We start from the raw sequence: 20,364 nt of genomic DNA, 5'->3' as shown, positions 1-20,364 counted from the left end.
AATATGTACTTGATTTGGATTATTGAAAGAAATGAATTTGATTTGTTAAAGGGTCAAAAACATTTAGGCACTGGACTCGGCGTGCCGAACATCACATTTTCGACGCTCTGTATATATTTATCTATTCTGAGCACATCTCTGGAAATGATTGGACCGTAGGAATCTTCGACTGTCTCTCTCCACTTTTCATCTTCTCCCGTAGATCCATGTTCCGCTCTCGTCCCAAGTCTCTCCCTCTCTCTCCACTTTTCATCTTCCCAACAAATCCACCATTTTATTTATGTGTATCGAAATCTGAACTGCCCGTCTATTATTAATATTCGGATTCCCTTGAGCATTGTGAAGGCAACGACTCCAAGCACATGGTTGCGGTTCCCAGTAAATGAATTACGAATTTATATGTAGCCTGACAAGTTTGACATATTGATGCGATTCTGGTTGCCAACTGGTTTCATTATATAAATCAAACCGCAAGAGAATGGACAACAGGAGCGCATTTTCTGTTTCCTGAGAGGCATTCCGATTTTTTTCTCTACCACACTTGAAAGTGAAAATCAAGGGTAGAGTCAGGGCAAAGACGAAATGCATCGTCTCATTTTCGAGTATTCTTTTGCCGAGCTCGTGGCACTGATCCTTCTCCCCGGCCTCACGCTCTATTTTCTCAATAAGAAGAGAGCTAGTGTGCGTGGAAAGGCAGAAGATGTTGATACTGGTGCATCTGGTTCGTCGATTGCATTGGCAGAAACTAATTTCTGTGGATATAGTCCTCCGACAAAAACTAATAATGTTGCGTCTAGTTCGTCTCTGTCTTCTGCAGAAAGTAATTCCAGTGGATCTAGTTTGCCTCCAACCGAAACTAACAACGGTGCGACTAGTTCGTCTCTAACAGATTCTAAATCCGGTGGATCTCGTTCGTCTCCGACAGAAACTTATAACGACGCATCTAGCTCATCTCTATATTCAATAGATACTAATTCTAGTGAATCTAGTTCGTCTTTGGCAAAGATTAACAATGGTGCATCTAGTTTGTTGCCTGGAAACCACTACGAGGTGTTCTTGAGTTTTAGAGGCCCAGATACTCGATATGGCTTCACCGATCACCTCTATAAAGGGCTCCTTGATGCCGGAATTGATGCTTTCAGAGACGATGATGAGCTCTGCCATGGTGAGGACATCAGACCAGTGCTTATGGAAGCCATCACGAGCAGCAAGATTCTAATCCCCGTTTTCTCAGTGAATTATGGTATAAGTAGTTGGTGCCTAAATGAACTTGTTCAAATGATGGAGCGCAAGAAAAATGACGGGCAGATAGTGTTGCCTATATTCTACAAAGTGAAACCATCTGAAGTGCGATATCAAACCGGGAGGTTTGGAGAGGCATTTCATGAGCGCGAGAGTCGTTTGCGTAAGAGGTCTTCTTTCGATCGAGCGACTCTAGAGAAATGGAAGAAAGCACTCGATGAAGTTAGCACCTTGAAAGGATACGAAGCCCAAGGGTAAAATTTCTCGCCAAAACATTCTCTAATTTCTTTTAATATGTGTGGGTGTTTACTGGCTGTTCTAATTCTTCTTCTTCTTCTTTTGGGTTCGTTGGTTGTTCTAATTCTCACCTACTTCATTTTACGTTCTTTTTTTATATATAGAAAAAAAAACTATAAGATCTTTCTGGCAGGAAGATCCTCCGGTGCATAAATTCTATAGGTTATTCTTTCTTTTTAGTCTTTGCTTTAATGATATTGACCAATCTAATTATAAATTTCATTCCTATGATCCCATTCACTTGATAATATTTTTGGAACAAATTTTTACTCTTATATCAAAAGATTTTGTAATAGTATAAGATGATGGTAAAAAATTTTATTCCTATGAATTTACTCGTATATCAAAAGATTTTTACTCTTATATCATAAGTTTTTTTACTCTTATACCCCATTCACTTGAATAAATTTTATTACTTTAATGATATTGGCCAATCTAATTATAGGGTGCCTTACATTAATCTTCGTCACAAACTTTTCTAATAACATATTTATTTGAGATTAATAGTGCAACTAATTGGCGATTTTTATGTAAAGCTCATAACATTGTAGCGTCCAAGCTTTGCCATAATTCTTTATCTTCCCAAGTTACATTTATTAAATCATTGATATCGTTGATTAGTTGCTATTAATATTATTTTACAAAAGGAATGTTTCATTGGTTATATAAGATGATGGTAAAAAAATGATTATTTTTATTATATGTCTGTTTAAATAATTTTCAACGCATTTCCTATCTTCAACAAGTAATTTCTATCTCATGCATCTACATATATTGAAGCAATGTTCTTTTTTGGGTAAAAATTATTCTTCTACTTCCCTATAAACTCAATACTAGATCATTAAAATCATAGAACATAGATACTCGAAAGGAAAATAAAGTACAACCCGTTATCTGAAAGTGCTAGTACGAACACCTAGAGGGGGCTGAATAGGTGTTTAAAAGAAATCTTGACAAATAAATGCGGAATAAAATAAGTTGCGAGTAAAGTCTGAATAATTATTGGAGTCTGATTAAACGAGCCACTGTAAATGATCAGAATTTGTTATGCGATAGAACAGGCTTCTGAAATAACCTGTAAATATGCAACAAACTTTAAATATGAAGAGTTAAGGAAAAAGAATGCTGCGGACGAAATTTATAATGGTTCGGCTTAGATCAAGCCTACGTCCACTCTCCTACGCTAACAGCCTTCTAGCTGGATTCCACTATGCAATTAACAAGAGACTACAACTTTGAGTGCAAACACTTAGTGGTAGATCACAATATCTCACTAAGTCACTCTTTTGGTATTTCTCTCATGATCACAAATATTTTAAGCTCACCAAAGACAAATGTATGATCGAAGTTCACTCAGACTTTGAAATTATAAATTCTACACTCCGTCTCTTACTTGTTCATCGGTCATTGATCTCCTTAAATACTCCTCCACTTCCAAACTAGCCGTTGGATAGCATCTAGAGGATCGTCTTCCAATATACTTATTGGACAGATTTGTATCTAGAAGATTTGGTAGCCGTTGAGTGATAAAAGTAAAATCCCAAGTTGATTCTGATCGCCCATACAAACAGAATCTTGATTTCCATAAGTAGAGCTTCTCCATTTAGAAAGTTCTCATCTTTAAAATCCAATTGTTAATCAATTTGATTGAGTCATTCAAATCTATCTTGATGTAAAATATAAACCAGATTACTAGCCGTTATATGTTTGAGGTTTGTGTTACATTCTGTCAAATTATCTCGTTCTGAACATGTTTCATTCTGAATCTGTTACGTTCTGAATTTGTGTCTTGTTTTGGATCTTGTCACATTCTGGACTTGTGTCTCATTATGTATATAAAGTCTGAGAGCGTTCCGTCTGAAGTAAAGTGTGAGAGTCTTCCTTCTTCACTTGTATTCAGTCTGGAATTTATCAGTGTTGGCAAACTTCTGATGTAAAACAGACTTTGACACAGAAGTCTAGTAATCTTCATAATAGACTTTACAATTTGAACGTAAGTCTGAACATAATTTACTTCTGAATAGATTTAACCTTAAGGTCTAGACACAGTCTGGATAAATTCAACTTCAGCATAGAGTCTGTCTTATGGTTCTTCCAAGTATAGACTTTGATAAAATCATTTATACATTCTATTATCTGCATAGTTTGTTACTCAACAATTAAACATGTTAGTAGCATTTAATTTATTTTGTTATTTTCAAAATATCATAATGGATTTCCCTAACAATCTCCTCCTTTTTTATGATGATAAAACAATCTCTAAATATGCAGATGTGTAATCACATTTTTCTAAAATATTAATAAATCAAAGCAATGTAAGTCAAATAAAAAGATAGCATAAGATAGTAAATAAATTGAGCATAACAATATATAGAAAAATAATCGCAGCTCAATAATATGCAATAAATAATATCAACACATATGCATATTTATATTCTCTCCCTCTTTTTTTCATAATCAAAAACGATAACAATAGTAATAGTATCACGTAGAGAATATAAAGCGGTAACAAACACAATCTTCAAAAATTAGCTTTTACAAAGTAAACTGAATATTAAAGAAATGTAATATAGCTCCCTTCAATCATATATATCAGCTAATATCCAATAAAGATCACGAATGCATTATCAAATTCACTTACCCTTTTTGTCATAATAAAATGATAATATCAATAAGGGATTTGTTAATGACAAAAGGTAATAAAAGATGCACTAACCGGATCTTTTTTGAACTTAACAAGTTCTATCGCATTTACCTTTTCCTTCTTTCCATAATAATCAAGATCACAATCAATTCAAAAGGATTTTTCCATAATTGATCAATGCTCCTCCTCAATTTGTTGCCTTTTTGAGTTTGATCACGATTCTTTTCATTTCCTTTTGGATTCACTTTCTCTTCGACGCATAAGGGATTTCCTCAATAATTTGCAAAAAACTTTGCACAAGGAAGAGAATTTTTTTGAGCCTCCTTCCTCTGGTTTTGCGGATCATACTTGCAATCTTTGCATGAGATACTTTTCTGATTGCACCAAAATTTGCGTAGATTCGCGATCATTCTTCCCTTATAAAGTTTCCTGATCCTTTCATTTCATTAGAGCAAAATATGAAATCTCCATAGATAATCAAATATTCTTTCTAAAATCATCATTGATATTTCTAGTATGAGTACCTAGAGGGGGGTGAATAGGTATATAAAAGATTTTTCTTCAACAATTGCACAATACTAGACAGTTGATGGATTTTAGACAAACGATAATCAAAGTAAGACTGAGAGAAGAGAAAATTGAACATGCGGTTTATAGTGGTTCGGCTTATATCAAGCCTACGTCCACTCTTCTTCACCGATTGCCTATTGGCTGGATTCCACTATGAACAAAAGAGAAGTTACAGCGCAGCTTTGCCTTGATTCCACAGTGTAGATGTTCTACCACACCTCCTCAAGATTTCTCACAAATATAGACTCTCTTTTGTATACAAGTATTCGTTCAAAGGAATTGTCTAAACAAAAAGGAGCTTCAGACTTTGGAATTCTTCTATCGCGCACACCTCGAACAACTAAGACCGTCTTCCTTATATACTCTTTTATGCCATCATACCCGTTGGCACTTACCAAAGGAATTCCTCCAATCTACCCGTTGGTCGGAATCAATTAGGAAGATTGTTCGAGCTATTAAAGGAACGTGTTGATAGCCCATCAATTATGTTCGCCCATACAATCAGGATCTCGGTTTCCATAAGTAGAACCTTCCAATAATATTTAAACAATCACCGGATCTTCAATTATCGAGTCAATCTTCGATCAATCAAAGGACTCCGTTATGTCTTTTCCAGCCACGAGATCTTCTCCAATTGATAAGGTTAAATCCTTAACGAAACATCCAGTTCGGATAACCTTTCTTCAACGGATTAGAGATCAATGAGGATAGACTTTGAGTCTTGAGTCCGGCTGTCCCGAGGTCTTCAGACTTTCAATAGAAGTCCGTAAGCCTTCGACTAGACCGATAGAAACATTTTGTCAACTTCAAAACACTTCAATAAGATTTCTCCAACAATCTCCCCCTTTTTGATGGTGACAAAACTTTCCTACAGATTTGGATAACTTTGACCTGCAAAACATTTCTCAAACACATATGCATATCTTATAGAGATAAATGGCTAAATGAATAACACTAGAATCTGCAACCACAGAAAATAGGTTAGTCTTGTATACGATAAAGCCATCCATAAGATATCAATACTAGTTAATAGAAGCAGTCAAGTCCAAGTCTAGTTCAGTTCTCATCCAGACACAAAACAAAGTCAATGTCAAACAGAGTTTAAACAACAAAACAATCCAACAAACAGTTAAAAGTTTAATGATTGAAAATTTGATCAAATCTTGCATCTCTCCCCCTTTTTGTCATCATTAAAAAGGATGAGATGAAGTCAAGATTGCTTGGGAACGCGGACAAGCTGGAAATCTTCCATAGACTGAACGATGCATTCCGGCCTTTTGAAGTCTTCCTTCCGTTGTGCAATCTCCTCACTCTTGGCATTGGCCGATTCGAACAGAGAGGGCTTGCATTTTATCATTCAATGAACAGGAAGAAGGTTGACCTTCATTCTTCAAGCTTTGAACTTCGCATCCCAAGGCATAAATTTGACCTCGCATTTCCAAGAGAATATCCATGATTCTGCGAAAATCTGCTCCATTATCGGTCCGAGTACTTGCTTGGCTCGATCGATGGAGTAAATGCAGACGATGGTAGATCAGCATAATCTCGTAGGTTTGGCGATGAAACTTCATGACCTTCCTCTGGAAATTGAGATGCATAAACATCCTCTGAGTCTGCAGGTGAGCGACTGACTCCTTCACTTTCATCAGGATATGAAGACTTCACTCCTTTCTCCTGATCTCCCCCTGTTCCCATGCCTACAGGTGGAGGAGAGTGTTCCTCAAGTTCTCCTTATTCTCTTCTTTCTTCTTCAGGTCTTTCCTCCTCTACTTCTTTTTCAGCTTCTCTTTCTTCTTCTTCCTTCTCCTCTGCTTCTTTCGTCATTTGTTCCAATTCTTTCGTGGAACAGACGACTTAAATTCTTCAAAGCCAATGCGAGATGGTGATGTCTTCCTCATCATCTTCACCCTCAACGAGGAGAGCTCTTCTTCTCTTGGATGGAGCAACCATGGGCTCCTTCCCTTTTCTCTTAGCTGCAGAAGAGATTTGATGAGATTTGGTAGGAGTCTTCTCCTTGAATTTCTCCAACTTCTTGCTCGTTCCTTCGTACGCATTTTGGTCACCATTTTCAGTCCTACCACCATATGATCGCATGGTCGAACACAAAAGATTTGTGGAGGCTGAATATTCAGATGTCTGAATAACTTCGTAACAAGGCTTGGGTAAGGGAGTTGACTTCTATCCTTCATCATTGCTCTATACATGTGAAACATAATAGTGTGAGGGAGAGAAAACCTTTTTCCAAAGAGAATGGCATACATCAGCTTGGCCTCTGAACTTGAAACATCAGTCTTGGAAGTTGATTTCGGTCGGAGGCAATTAATCACAATCTTGTGAAGCAAGATGCTGAATGCACTCATCCTTAAATAGGTGATCTTCTCATATGTTCTCCCGTCCTTCACCGGTTCAAGTGTGGCTCGAGCAATGGAAACTTTAATTGGTTGATATTTTCCTCTTTCAACTCCTAACACATCTCGCCAAAGATATTCATATCCACAACATAATCTTGGTCTTTAACGCTGAAGGAGAATCTATTCGCATCCAAAAAGCTAAGATTTGAATAGAAATATGCAGTTAATCCAAAGATAAGCCTCCGTATTGTCGTAATGTAACTTTTCAAGTTGAAGATGATTGAACTTTTCCCTCAAGTTCACATTCACAAAGCATCCAGAAAATCAAAATCCACACTCCTAGGTTTATTACCCCACGCTTCAACAATTTCGAGTATAGATCCTTTTGTTCCTTTGATCTGAACAAATCTCCCATTTTTCCTTGAATTTCAGCCGCAATACCCATTTTCCGTTGAAATAGGCTGTACAAATTGTCATCATCATTCCCATCTACAGTGATTTGACCACAAGGATCACTTGGGATATTCACAAGGGTTTCCTCTGCCACTCCTTTACAAGCAATTCCCAAACTTTCCATTTTTCGCAGAAAGATATATTCGTTCCTATATCCTTTGTCTTTAAGAAAATCATCAACATAGTTCAAAGGAGTACGAGTCCCTTTTAAGGCACGATATAGCTTGTAAATAAAAGCGGGCTTTTGAACTCTTACGGGTCCGCATCCTCGATGATTTCTTCCCGTTGCGATGATCAACGCCTTGAGGACTAGATGGTGGAGAATGACGCTGCCGAGAATGTTGTGGGCTCGCTTGCTGTTCGGGAGTCACTTCTTCTTCAGTAAGATCGAAGTGCGTAGGCCCTCACTCATTCGCCGTGGTCCCCCGCTTGCGATTCTCGAAGACTTTCTTGAAGATGACATCTTTATCAATTTTTGGAAGATTCCTTGCTTGACTTTCCAAGGAAAGATGACAACTTTTTGAAGATTAAACAAAGAAAACAAACAGGAATGGAGGATCGATGCTTTCTAGGGTTTTTGAGAGTAAAGTGAAGAGGAATCGACAGTGCACAATCGGTTAAAAGAGGGATAAACGAACCGTCACAAAGGAAATAAAAAAATGCCTTTTCAAAATAACTGTCTTTTTTCCGTAAAAATAGCCATTTAAAAATAACTTCCTTTTTGAAAATGAAACGATGCAATATTTACGTCAATTAAATATAGCAACAATTTAAACACGGTACGATCGTACCTTTTCAAGATGAGATTAAGGAGAGAAAGACTTACAAGCCCGACGGTCATACCAAGATTATCTTTCAGATAAAGTCTTGTAAGTCTGAGTCTGAAAGTCTTTAGACTTTGATATCCTCATACCTCAAAATGTTGGGTCTGGAACGGATAGATTCAAATTGATTTTTCTCCAAAGGCTTTGTGAATATATCCGCCAGTTGATTCTTTGAGTCAACAAACTGAATTAAAACATCTCCATTTTGAACATGGTCTCTAATAAAGTGATGTCAAATCTCTATATGCTTTGCTCTTGAATGGAGAATTGGATTTTTGGTGAGGTTGATAGCGCTGGTGTTGTCGCAATTAATCTCCGTGCATGAGTCTTCAATTTCAAAGTCTCTTAGTTGTTGTTTTATCCATAGAATTTGCGAACAGCAGCTTCCAAGAGCTACATACTCGCTTCGTTGTTGAAAGAGACACAAGTGCTTTGTTTCCTTGAAAACCAAGACACTGTCCCGCTTCCAAGCAATCGGCAAGTTCCCGAAGTGCTCTTTCTATCAACTCGCAACCGGCCAGATCGTGTCTCGAATATCCTTAAGATTAAAGTCTCCCTTCTTAGGATACCAAAGACCGATGCTTGATGATGAAGCAACGTATTTAATGATGCGTTTGCAGCACCGAGATGAGATTCTCTAGGATCCGATTGAAACCTAGCACAGATGCAAACACTCAACAAAATGTCAGGTCTAGAAGCAGTAAGATAAAGAAATGAACCAATGATGCTCATGTACAGCTTTTGATCAACTTTCTTCCCTTCTTCATCTTTGTCTATCTTTAAAGAACTTGACATTAGTATGTCGGTCTTTTTGCATTTTTCCAGTCCAAACCTTTTGACAAGATCATTAACATATTTTTCTTGATAAATAAAAGTTCATTCCTTCAATTATTTTACTTGAAGACCAAGAAAGAATGTTAACTCTCCCATCATACTCATTTCAAACTCATCCCGCATAGACTTAGAAAATTTCTTGCACGAGACTTTCATTAGAGGATCCAAAAATAATATCATCCACATATATTTGAACAAGTAAGAAACTTTTGTTTTCCTTTTTGATAAATAAAGTCGTATCTACTTTACCTTTGACAAAACCATTTTGTATTAAGAACTTACTTAATCTGTCGTACCAAGCCCGAGGTGCTTGCTTTAAACCATACAAAGCCTTTTCAGCCCAAGACCGAGTCCGCTTCTTTGGGTCTTCAAACCCGGTGGTTGTTCCACATAAACTTCCTCATGGATAAATCCATTTAGGAAGGCGCTTTTGACGTCCATTTGAAATAACCTGAAATTCTTATAACAAGCAAGCGCAAGTAATAGTCGAATAGCTTCTAACCTTGCTACCGGAGCGTAAGTCTCATCATAGTCTATTCCTTCTTTTGCGTATATCCCTTGGCCACGAGTCTTGCTTTGTTTCGTATGACTTTTCCTTTCTCATTCATCTTGTTTCGAACACCCATTTAGCTCCAATAACAATAACAGTTTTACCTTTTTGGTTTGGATGTCAATTCCCAAACATCATTAATATTGAACGTTCGAGCTCTTCTTGCATAGCTTCAATCCAGCTTTCATCGATAAAGCTTCTTCTATGCTCTTTGGTTCAATTTCAGAAACGAGAGCCACAGCACTAGACTCTTCTCGCCTTTTGGATCTGGTGCGAATTCCTTCATTAACTTCGCCGATAATAAGATCTTTGGGATGACTGGACTTATGCTTCCAGTTACTTGTTGATTTGTCTGGTTGATGATCTTTCTCTTTGTTTGGATCTTCACGAACAACCCGATCTTGCCGGTCTTCCACATCCGAGATGCTTCTTGAGTTGTAAGCTTTGAAAGGTTCTGGGAACAGGTTCAGACTCTTCTTGATGAGTCTGACTTGATTCATCTTGCGTTGAGTCTTGAAATTTGACATTCATTGACTCCTCCACAGACTAGCTCTTCTTGTTATAGACTCGTAGGCTTTGCTTGATGTAGAATATCCAAGGAAGATACCTTCATCTGATCTTTCTTCAAACTTACCAACTCGATCTTTTGCATTTTTCAATATAAAACATTTGCAACCGAATACATGAAAATATGAAACAATAGGCTTCTTATCTTTGAATATCTCATAAGGGGTTTCTCTATAATAGGTCTTAAGAAGACTCTATTGATGATATAGCAAGCTGTTGAAACAAACTTCATTTCAAAATCGTGAAGAAATCTTACTTTCAATTAAAAGAGTTCTAGCCATTTCTTGAAGAGATCTATTCTTTCTTTCCACAACTCCATTTTGCTGAAGAGTATATGGAGAGAAGAACACATGCTTAAAGCCAGATTCATCACAAAATTTTGTAAAATCTTGATTTTCAAATTCACCTCCATCATCTGTTCTTATACTAGAGATAACACATCCTTTTTCATTTTGAACCTTTTTAGCAAATTTTTCAAAATACGAGAAGGTTTGGACTTACTTGCAAGGAAATATACCCAAGTAAAACGGGAGTAATCATCCACAATTACTAGGCAATATTTCTTACCCCCAATACTCCGAAGCTCGGATTTGGTCCGAAGAGATCCATATGCAACAACTATAGTACATGATTAGTAGAGACATGATTTATTGGCTTAATTGAATTTCTTACCTGCTTTCCCAGAATACATGGAGTGCATGGATCAGTCTTTTGGTATGGCAATTTGGGTAGACCTCGAACTAGCTGCTTTGATGAGATTTTGGCTAATTGCTTCATGTTGACATGACCAAGCTTTTTGTGCCATAAGCTTGCTTCGTCTTGAATTGAGATAAGACATTGCGATTCATTTGGTTTCACATCCATAAGATAGATATTTCCATGTCTTCGACCCATGAAAGATCGAGTAGAGTCTTTACCGATTCCAGAACATGTTCCTTCTTGAAAGAAGATCTTGAAACCAGTATCACACAATTGACTAATGCTGAGAAGATTGTAATTGAGTCCTTCCACTAAGGAAACATTACTTATTGTGAGACTTCCAATTTTCACAGTTCCAAATCCCATAATACTTCCTTTGCTGTTTCCTCCAAATGAAACTTTTCCACCATTTACTTGAGCAAGCTTTATAAAACAATTTGAGTTTCTGTCATGTGTCTTGAGCATCCTTTGTCAAGATACCACTTTACCTTTTTCTTGACGGAGACCTGCATTTAAAATAAAGCTCAAGCTTTCTTTGGTACCCAAACTATCTTGGGTCCTTTGGTGTTAGTAACATAAGCAGTATTAGTCCATATTTTCTGAACAGGTTTCCAAACCTTAAGACACTCTTTTTCAAAGTGATCAGATTGTTGCACTTTGAACATCCGAGAGCATTTCTTCCTACAGATTTTACAAAAACTTTCTTGAAATGATTTTTGTAAGCCTCTCTCGAGGGTATTTTCTTAATTCTTTCTTTTACTTTAGGAAAATCAATCAAGGGAATCGTTTCGCTGTCATACCTAGACCGGACTTATTGAAGTAAGGTCTTTGAGCTGAAAGAATTTTTTCAAGTTTTTCAGACCCTATTGAAAATTTCTTTGAAATATTTGATAAGTCTGTTTTTAAAAGAGCATTTTCTTTTAAAAGATTATCTTCATTTTCTTTAAGAGTGGAAACAGTCAAGTCTAGACTTTTAACTCTTTCTACTAAAACATTTTCCTTTTGTTTTAGAGCTGAGTTTTCCTTTTTCAGTTCGGAAATTCTTTTGAGAGAAGTCTTAAGACTAAAACACAGTTCATCAATGTATTTAGAAACTTTGACGGGAATTTTAACATTACTTGCCTCAAATTCACTGTCTGAGTCTGATCCAGAGTCTGATCCAGAGTCTGAGTCTGATTGTGCCATCAGGCATAGATTGGCATATTCATTATCACTTTCTTCACACTCGTATCACTCTGTGTTTTCGGCTTTGAGAGCTTTTGAAATTTTTCAGCTTTTCCTCTCTTCTTCTTCGTAAGAGGACGGTTGGGTCCGATGTGTCCCTTTTTCTTACATTCAAAGCAGACTACATCTTTATTTGGTTCCTCATCATCAATGAGACTTGGTCTCGCTGTCTTTGAAAGCTTTGTTTCTTTGAGTTGAACCTTCTTCCTTTTCTATTCAGTTTTCTGAATCTTCTTATCATGAGAGCAAGCTCCTCATCGTCCATATCATCTTCGAATCTGTATCATCGAATCATCATTTGATTTTAATGCAATGGATTTCTTACCTTTTGGATCTTCATCTTCATTGATCCGTTCCACTTCATAAGACCGAAGAGTTCCAATCAGCTCGTCTACGAGATAGTGGCATAATTCTTTGCGTCTCTCTTATCGAAGTCTTTATGTGATTCCAATCCTTGGAGAGTCCACGCAGTAGCTTGTTTACCTTCATGGGATCAGAAATTCTTTGTCCTTGATTCTCAAGACCATTGACAATATCTGTAAAACGGCTAAACATGTCAGTTATAGATTCTCCTGGTTTCATTTTGAAGGCTTCATATTGACCAAGAAGAATGTTAATTCTGGTTTCCTTCACTTGATCTGTTCCTTCATAGGTGATATGCAATCTGTCCCAGACTTCTTTTGCTGTAACACAAGAAGATATTCTATTATATTCAGTTGGTGACAAAGCACCATATGAAGAGTAAATTGCTTTTGCATCGAGTGCTTGTCTCTTGTTTATCTCTTCCCGAGTCATTCCGCTGGTCTCACAGCTTTCTTTCCTCTTTCGAGACCGATGCAGCTGTAGGAGTAATTCCTTTTCTACAACGTCCCATTCTAGAGGATCCTTTGATCGTAGGAAAGCTTTCATCTTGTTTTTCCAGATGTTGTAATCATTTCCATCAAAGTAGGGTGGTCTGGTATTGCTTTGCCCTTCCATCAGCCCTGGTGCTAGCATACTAGCCATGGATCTTTAACTCTGAAGTAAAACACTTCAAACAAAGTGAGTACACAGGTTCTGATACCAATTGATATTTCTAGTATGAGTACCTAGAGGGGGGTGAATAGGTATATAAAAGATTTTTCTTCAACAATTGCACAATACTAGACAGTTGATGGATTTTAGACAAACGATAATCAAAGTAAGACCGAGAGAAGAGAAAATTGAACACGCGGTTTATAGTGGTTCGGCTTATATCAAGCCTACGTCCACTCTTCTTCACCGAGCCTATTGGCTGGATTCCACTATGAACAAAAGAGAAGTTACAGCGCAGCTTTGCCTTGATTCCACAAAGTGTAGATGTTCTACCACACCTCCTCAAGATTTCTCACAAATATAGACTCTCTTTTGTATACAAGTATTCGTTCAAAGGAATTGTCTAAACAAAAAGGAGCTTCAGACTTTGGAATTCTTCTATCGCGTACTCCTCGAACAACTAAGACCGTCTTCCTTATATACTCCTTTATGCCATCATACCCGTTGGCACTTACCAAAGGAATTCCTCCAATCTACCCGTTGGTCGGAATCAATTAGGAAGATTGTTCGAGCTATTAAAGGAACGTGTTGATAGCCCATCAATCTCGTTCGCCCATACAATCGGATCTCGGTTTCCATAAGTAGAACCTTCCAATAATATTTAGACAATCACCGGATCTTCAATTATCGAGTCAATCTTCGATCAATCAAAGGACTTCGTTATGTCTTTTCCAGCCACGAGATCTTCTCCAGTTGATAAGGTTAAATCCTTAACGAAACATCCAGTTCTGGATAACCTTTTTTCAACGGATTAGAGACTGTCAATGAGGATAGACTTTGAGTCTTGAGTCCGGCTGTCCAGGGAGGTGAGGACTTTCAATAACAGAGTCTGCAAGCCTTCAGACTAGACTGATAGAAACGTTTTGTCAACTTCAAAACACTTTAAGAAGATTTCTCCAACAATCATAACGAACTAGGGAGAATATCTTGCACAATAATATCTTGAATAGTCAAAGCACAATAAAATCAGAGAGAATAAAATCATTGAGTATCTAAGAAAGAATATCTTGCATAATAAATTTAATATCACGTAAAACAGATTTTCACTTTGCAAAATATGACAAAATCTAAGAGCATAAAATCAAATCAAATCACACGTATCAAATCGTGACTCACAAATTAAAAAAAAAAATCACTCGATTCTTTCTTTAATAAAACAAAGAATACGGTCATAATAAAATCTAAATCAATCAATGCAAAAAGAGAATATAAGTATAATGAGAATTTTTGAATTATGTACTCAAATAAAATTGAGAAAAATACATTCCTTACCAAATTCTCTTTCTTCTTCTCCTATATATCCTGCAAAAGACAACTCATCTTTTCTTTGGTACCCATATTCTTGGGTCCATGAGAGTTAGTAGAGTATGCTTTTTTTATCCAATCTTTCTTAACAGTCTCCAAACTTTAGGACATTCTTTCTCAAAGTGTTCTGAATCTCCACAATTTAAACATTTAAGGGCATTTTGATCAATGGGTTTTGTAAAGATCATTTGAAAATGCTTTTTGTATGTAAGTTTATGAGGTCTTTGTCTAAGTCTCTCCTTGACTTTAGGAAAATCTACTAGAGAATCATTTTCCTTATTGAAGCCAAGTCCCGACTTATTATAGTAAGGTACTTGTATGGAAATGATATACTCTAATGATTTTTAACCATTTGAAAATTTTGTCAAAATATTAGAAAATTCTTTCTTTAAAGAATCATTTTCTTTGATAAGTAAATCTTGACTTTCTTTTGTTTGTACAAAATCTTTTTGCAAAATTTCAAACTTTTCTTTTCGAGAAAGATCATGTTGCCTAAGTCAAGAATTCTCTTTTTTTAGTTCGGAGATCCTTTTAAGAGAAGATTTGAGATTTGAACAAAGCTCATTTATATACTTAAGAACTTTAGTAGGAATTTCTAAATGACTTACACCACCCGTGGTGGCGGCGTAGTGGTTGGGCGCTGGTTCCTTTCACGAGAGGTCCAGTGTTCGAATCCCTGCGTCGTCTGCCTTGTTGGAAAGGAACCCACGACTTACCCAGGGAGCAAGGGTGGTGGTGACTCTACACCCTCCAGGGTTTACTCCAACCGCGAAGTGGCGCACGGAGGTTCCCTGGGTTACCAAAAAAAAAAAATTCTAAATGACTTACCTCGATTTCCTCATCGGATTCTAAGTCTGTGTGTAAGTCAGACTTTGATTCTGACTCTGTGTTTAAGTCAGAATGTGCCATCAAGCATATATTTCCTTGCTCATCATCTTCTTTCATGGTTCTTTTATGTCCATTATACTTGTATTGTCTTCTTCCACGGAATTCCCTTCCTTTTCTACTTAGTTTTTTGAATTTCTTGATCATAAAAGCAAGTTCTTCGTTGTCCAGGTCATTTTCTGAGTTTGTATCATTAGAATCAGCGTTAGATATTAAAACAATGGACTTCTTACCTTTGGGATCTTCGTCGTTGATTTGTTACACTTCATAGGATTGAAGAGTGCTAATCAATTCATTAATGGAGAGTGGCATAATCCTCTAAGTCTCTTGGATTGAGGTCTTAACATGGTTCCAATCTTTTGAAAGACCTCGCAAAAGTTTGTTGACCTTCATTGGGGAAGAAATTGAATGACCTTGATAAGCCAAACCGTTTACAATTTCTGTAAAATGACTGAACATATCTCCAATTGACTCTCCTTGCTTCATCTTGAAGGATTCATATTTGCCGAGCATGAAGTTAACTTTTGTCTCTTTTACACAATCAGTCTCTTTATAAGTAACATGAAGTCTATTCCAAACTTCTTTTATTGTTTCACATGAAGAGATTATGTTATATTCAGCAAGAGATAATGCACAATATAAAGAATAAATAGCTTTTGTATCAAGAGCTTCTCTTTTGGATATCTCCATTCGAGACATAAGAGTAAGGGGCTTTGTTTCTTTGTCTTTGCCATTCTTATTTGATGTAGATGCAGTAGTTGAATTGATTCCTTTTTCCACAACATCTCATTGCATGGGTTCTCTTGATCTTAGGAATGCCTTCATTTTGTTTTTCTAAATGTTATATTCATTTCCATCAAAATATGATGGCCTGATGTTACTCTGCCCTTCCATAAGTCCGTTGCTAAGATATTAGCACTTGGTTTTGATACCAATTGAGAGTGCTAATATGAACACCTAGAAGGGGGGTAAATAGATGTTTAAAAGAAATCTTGACAAATAAATGCGGAATAAAATAAATTGCGAGCAAAGTCTGAATAATTATTAGAATCTGATTAAACTAACCACCAGACTTTTGGTAGATGTTCATAATCTGTTATACGATGGAACAGACTTCTGACATAACCTACAAATATGCAACATACTTTAAATATGAAGAGTTAAGGAAAGAAAATGCTGCAGACGAAATTTATAGTGGTTCGGCTTAGATCAAGCCTACATCCACTCTCCCATGCTAACGGCCTTCTGGCTAGATTCCACTATGCAATCAACAAGAGACTACAACTTTGAATACAAACACATAGTGGTAGATCACACTATCTCACTAAGTCACTCTTTTGGTATTTCTCTCACGATCACAAACGTCTAACTCACCAAAGACAAATGTATGATCAAAGTTTGCTCAAACTTTAGAATTATAAATTTTACGCTCCGTCTCTTACTTGTCCATCGGTCCTTGATCTCCTTAAATACTCATCCACTTCCAAACTAGCCGTTAGACAGTATCTAAATAATCATCTTCCAATATACCCATTGAATAGATCTGTATCTAGAAGATTTGGCAGCCGTTGAGTGACCAAAGTAGAATCACAAGTTGATTCTGATCGCCCATACAAACAGAATCTTAGTTTCCATAAGTAGAGCTTTTTCGTTTAGAAAGTTCTTGTCTTTAAGATCCAATTGTCAATCAATTAGATTGAGTCAATCAAATCTATTCCGATGTATAATCCAAACCAGCTTACTAGCCGTTATATGTTTGGGGCTTGTGTTATGTTCTGTCAAGTTGTCTCGTTCTAAACATGTTCATTATGAATCTGTTACGTTTTGAACTTGTGTCTCATTCTGGACCTTGTCACATTCTGGACTTGTGTCTCGTTCTATATGTAAAGTCTGAGAGTGCTCCGTCTGAAGTAAAGTCTGAGAATCTTCCTTCTTCACTTGCGTTCAGTCTGGAATTTGTCAGTGTAGATAGACTTCTGATGCAAAACAAACTTTAACACAGAAGTTCGGCAATCTTCATAATAAACTTTACAATTTGAACGTAAGTCAGTACATAATCTGCTTCTAAACAAATTTAGCCTTAAGGTCTGGACACAGTTTGAATAAATTCAGCTTCAGCATAGAGTCTGTCTTATGGTTCTTCCAAGTATAGGCTTTGATAAAATCATTTACACTTTCTATCATCTGCATAGTCTATTACTCAACAATTAAACATGTTAGTAGTTTTTGATTTATTTTGTTATCTTCAAAATATCATAAGGGATTTCACTAACGTTATCCTCCCTAGAGGCAATGAAAACTGATAAGAGCACCAATCTAGAATGATACTAAATTCACAACACTAGTAGAAACTTACAAGCCTGTAGAACTGCGCAAACAAGAAGAAATCACTTCAATTGCATTTAAGTAATTTGCAATATTACAATGTGAACAACTTTTTGGATTGGTATTGTGGAACCTGAAATCATCTTCCATCAAAAGTTATGACATGTTTATTGATTGATGGCTAACTCTCATGTTAGGTTGGCTTATTGGATTTTTGTTTATTCAAATGCTCTAGAGAATTTTCAAAGTTACAACCACATCATCCCTAATATCTTTAAATAACAACCAATTTAAAATTTGGACCAAATCCATAATATATACAATATTGAAGATTCATAAGCGATGCCCTCAAGTTGTTCTCGGCTTGATAAATTATGTCGGAGTAACAGTGGAATAGGGCATGCCATGTGAAGCAACCACCATCATTTTCCACTTAGACTTAGCATATATGACAATATATATGGAGGTATGACCACAAAGATTTTTTAAGTTTTTCAATCCATCTCTAGATTTATTGTGTTCTCATAGATAAACAATATAAAATTATTGTTGCCACATATTTGAACTCTTGTCGTGTTTGATAGGTCTGAAGCAGATTTGGTGAAATCGGTTGTCAAAAAGCGTTGAGCGAATTGAAGAAAAAGTTCGAGTTGGTTATTTCTGAGAATTTGGTCGGACTTGATAGTCATGTGAATAAGGTTATGGAATTTGTGGCTAATAAATCTAATGCCACCCTATTTGTTGGCGTCCATGGAATGGGAGGCATTGGTAAGACTACTCTTGCCAAAACCATCAACAACAAGCTCTCTAATCAATTTGAGCTTCGTAGCTTCATTGCTGATATAAGGGAATCATGCAAGCAAAATGGCATGCATTATTTACAAAATCAGTTAATAAATGATATATTGAAGCAAGATGGTGGAGTTCGCAATAAGGATGAAGGGATTAAGTTCATCTCCTCCAAGTTTAAAGGTAAAAAGGTCCTCGTTCTTCTTGATGATGCGGATGAAGTTGTTCAGTTGAAGTGTTTGGCTGGTGATCATGATTGGTTTTCTTCGGGAAGCAAGATTATTATTACCACCAGAAACAAGAGGATTCTTGAAGAAGCTAGGGTGGACTACAATTATGAACATAAGGAAATGGATAACAATCAATCTTTGATTATGTTTAGCAAACATGCATTTCGAAGGAACTCTCCTCCAAGGGAATTTGAGGACCTCACTCATGAAGTTGTATCCATCACTGGAGGGCTTCCCTTATCGCTTGAGGTTTTTGGTTCATTATTGTGTGGAAAAGAGCCAACACAGTGGATAAATACAATAAAGAAGTTAAAAAGAGTTCCTCATACGGAAGTGCATAAAAAGTTAAGAATAAGCTATGAAGCATTAGGCTATAGACAAAAACAAATATTTTTGGATATCGCTTGCTTTTTTATTTGCACTAACAAGATAATCGCATCCTACATGTGGGACGCTTGTGGCTTTTTCCCAAGTGAGGGAATTGAAGCATTGATATTTATGTCATTAATAAAAGTTGGAAATGATCATAAGCTCAAAATGCATGACCAATTGAGAGATCTTGGTAGGGAAATAGTTTGCGAGGAAAACTAACGAGAGCCTTGGTGCCGTAGCAGGCTATGGGACTATGAGGAAGCCCAAAAAGTGCTAAAGGAAGAAAAGGTAACCCTTTTGTTTCTTTTTCTCATTTGTCCATGTGTGGTCGACTATTTAGTGCTTGCTCTCATGGAATGAGAAGCTTCACTATTGTTGCCCTTGAATGTTTCGTTGACGTGATTAGAAAGTAGGGAGGTTGCTCTCTCTTGAAAAGTATTTCCTTTTGTGGTTTATCTCTCATACATTAATATTCCCTATCATATGAAATTAAGTGTCCATTGCAATGTATATATATATATATACATATTAAATCTCTTGTTTGATATATTAATTAGTAAAATCTTGTGATTCCAGTATGACCTTTTCACTTGATAAATGGCCCTCTTCGCTGAAAATCTTTGTTTTTCTTTTGAGATGACTTTCACGATTTTCATGTTCTCGTATTACGTTAAATCAGTATTTTTAATAAAAACCACTTCACATAGGTTTTTTTTTTTTTTCAGCCAGGTTACTTAACAGGTACTCCCAAAATACCTTTAGACAAAATCTACAGGCTGAAGCGGGGCGAATAGATTGCTCGCCACAACTAATAAAAAACCAAAAGTAAATATCTTGCTCTCCCGTCAAAAGATCAAATAATACTCAGATTCCAGAAAACTATTAAAAAAAAACCATGCATAATTCGGCGTGTCGACAAGTTTCACAGATATATCACCCAAAAAAAAAAAAAAAAAAAAATGGCCAAAGTGCGTGCTCTTAAGAAAAAACAAAAGATGAAGAATAAAAGTTACTCGAAACAAGCCTTTCTGAGTTATTTCAATTATCCGAATCGATGGCGAGAAATTAATTTCTTTCATCAAAAACGGTTAGGCCAGGATCTCGTGGCCTCTTTATTTTCCCCCTTCCA

At 36.5% G+C, this 20,364-nt stretch overlaps 1 protein-coding gene across 1 annotated transcript; it reads left to right on the top strand.

The window, feature by feature from the left end:
- The first annotated feature begins 1,445 nt into the window (after nucleotides 1-1,445).
- LOC104420085 (disease resistance protein RUN1-like) lies at nucleotides 1,446-19,454 on the top strand. Its single transcript, XM_039301881.1, has 2 exons — nucleotides 1,446-1,496; nucleotides 18,429-19,454. The coding sequence occupies exon 2, from the start codon at nucleotides 18,546-18,548 to the stop codon at nucleotides 19,452-19,454; it is 909 nt and encodes a 302-aa protein (XP_039157815.1). The 5' UTR covers nucleotides 1,446-1,496; nucleotides 18,429-18,545.
- The last annotated feature ends 910 nt before the right edge of the window (nucleotides 19,455-20,364 follow it).

Source organism: Eucalyptus grandis, chromosome 9 (genome assembly GCF_016545825.1).
Source record: "Eucalyptus grandis isolate ANBG69807.140 chromosome 9, ASM1654582v1, whole genome shotgun sequence".
Taxonomy (NCBI): Eukaryota; Viridiplantae; Streptophyta; class Magnoliopsida; order Myrtales; family Myrtaceae; genus Eucalyptus; species Eucalyptus grandis.
The sequence above is the reverse complement of the archived record's forward strand: the minus strand, read 5'-3'. Positions and strand labels throughout refer to the sequence as shown.

Excerpts from the sequence above, each read along its gene's own strand:
- LOC104420085 (XM_039301881.1), top strand. The coding sequence starts at position 18,546 with ATGGAATTTGTGGCTAATAAATCTAATGCCACCCTATTTGTTGGCGTC.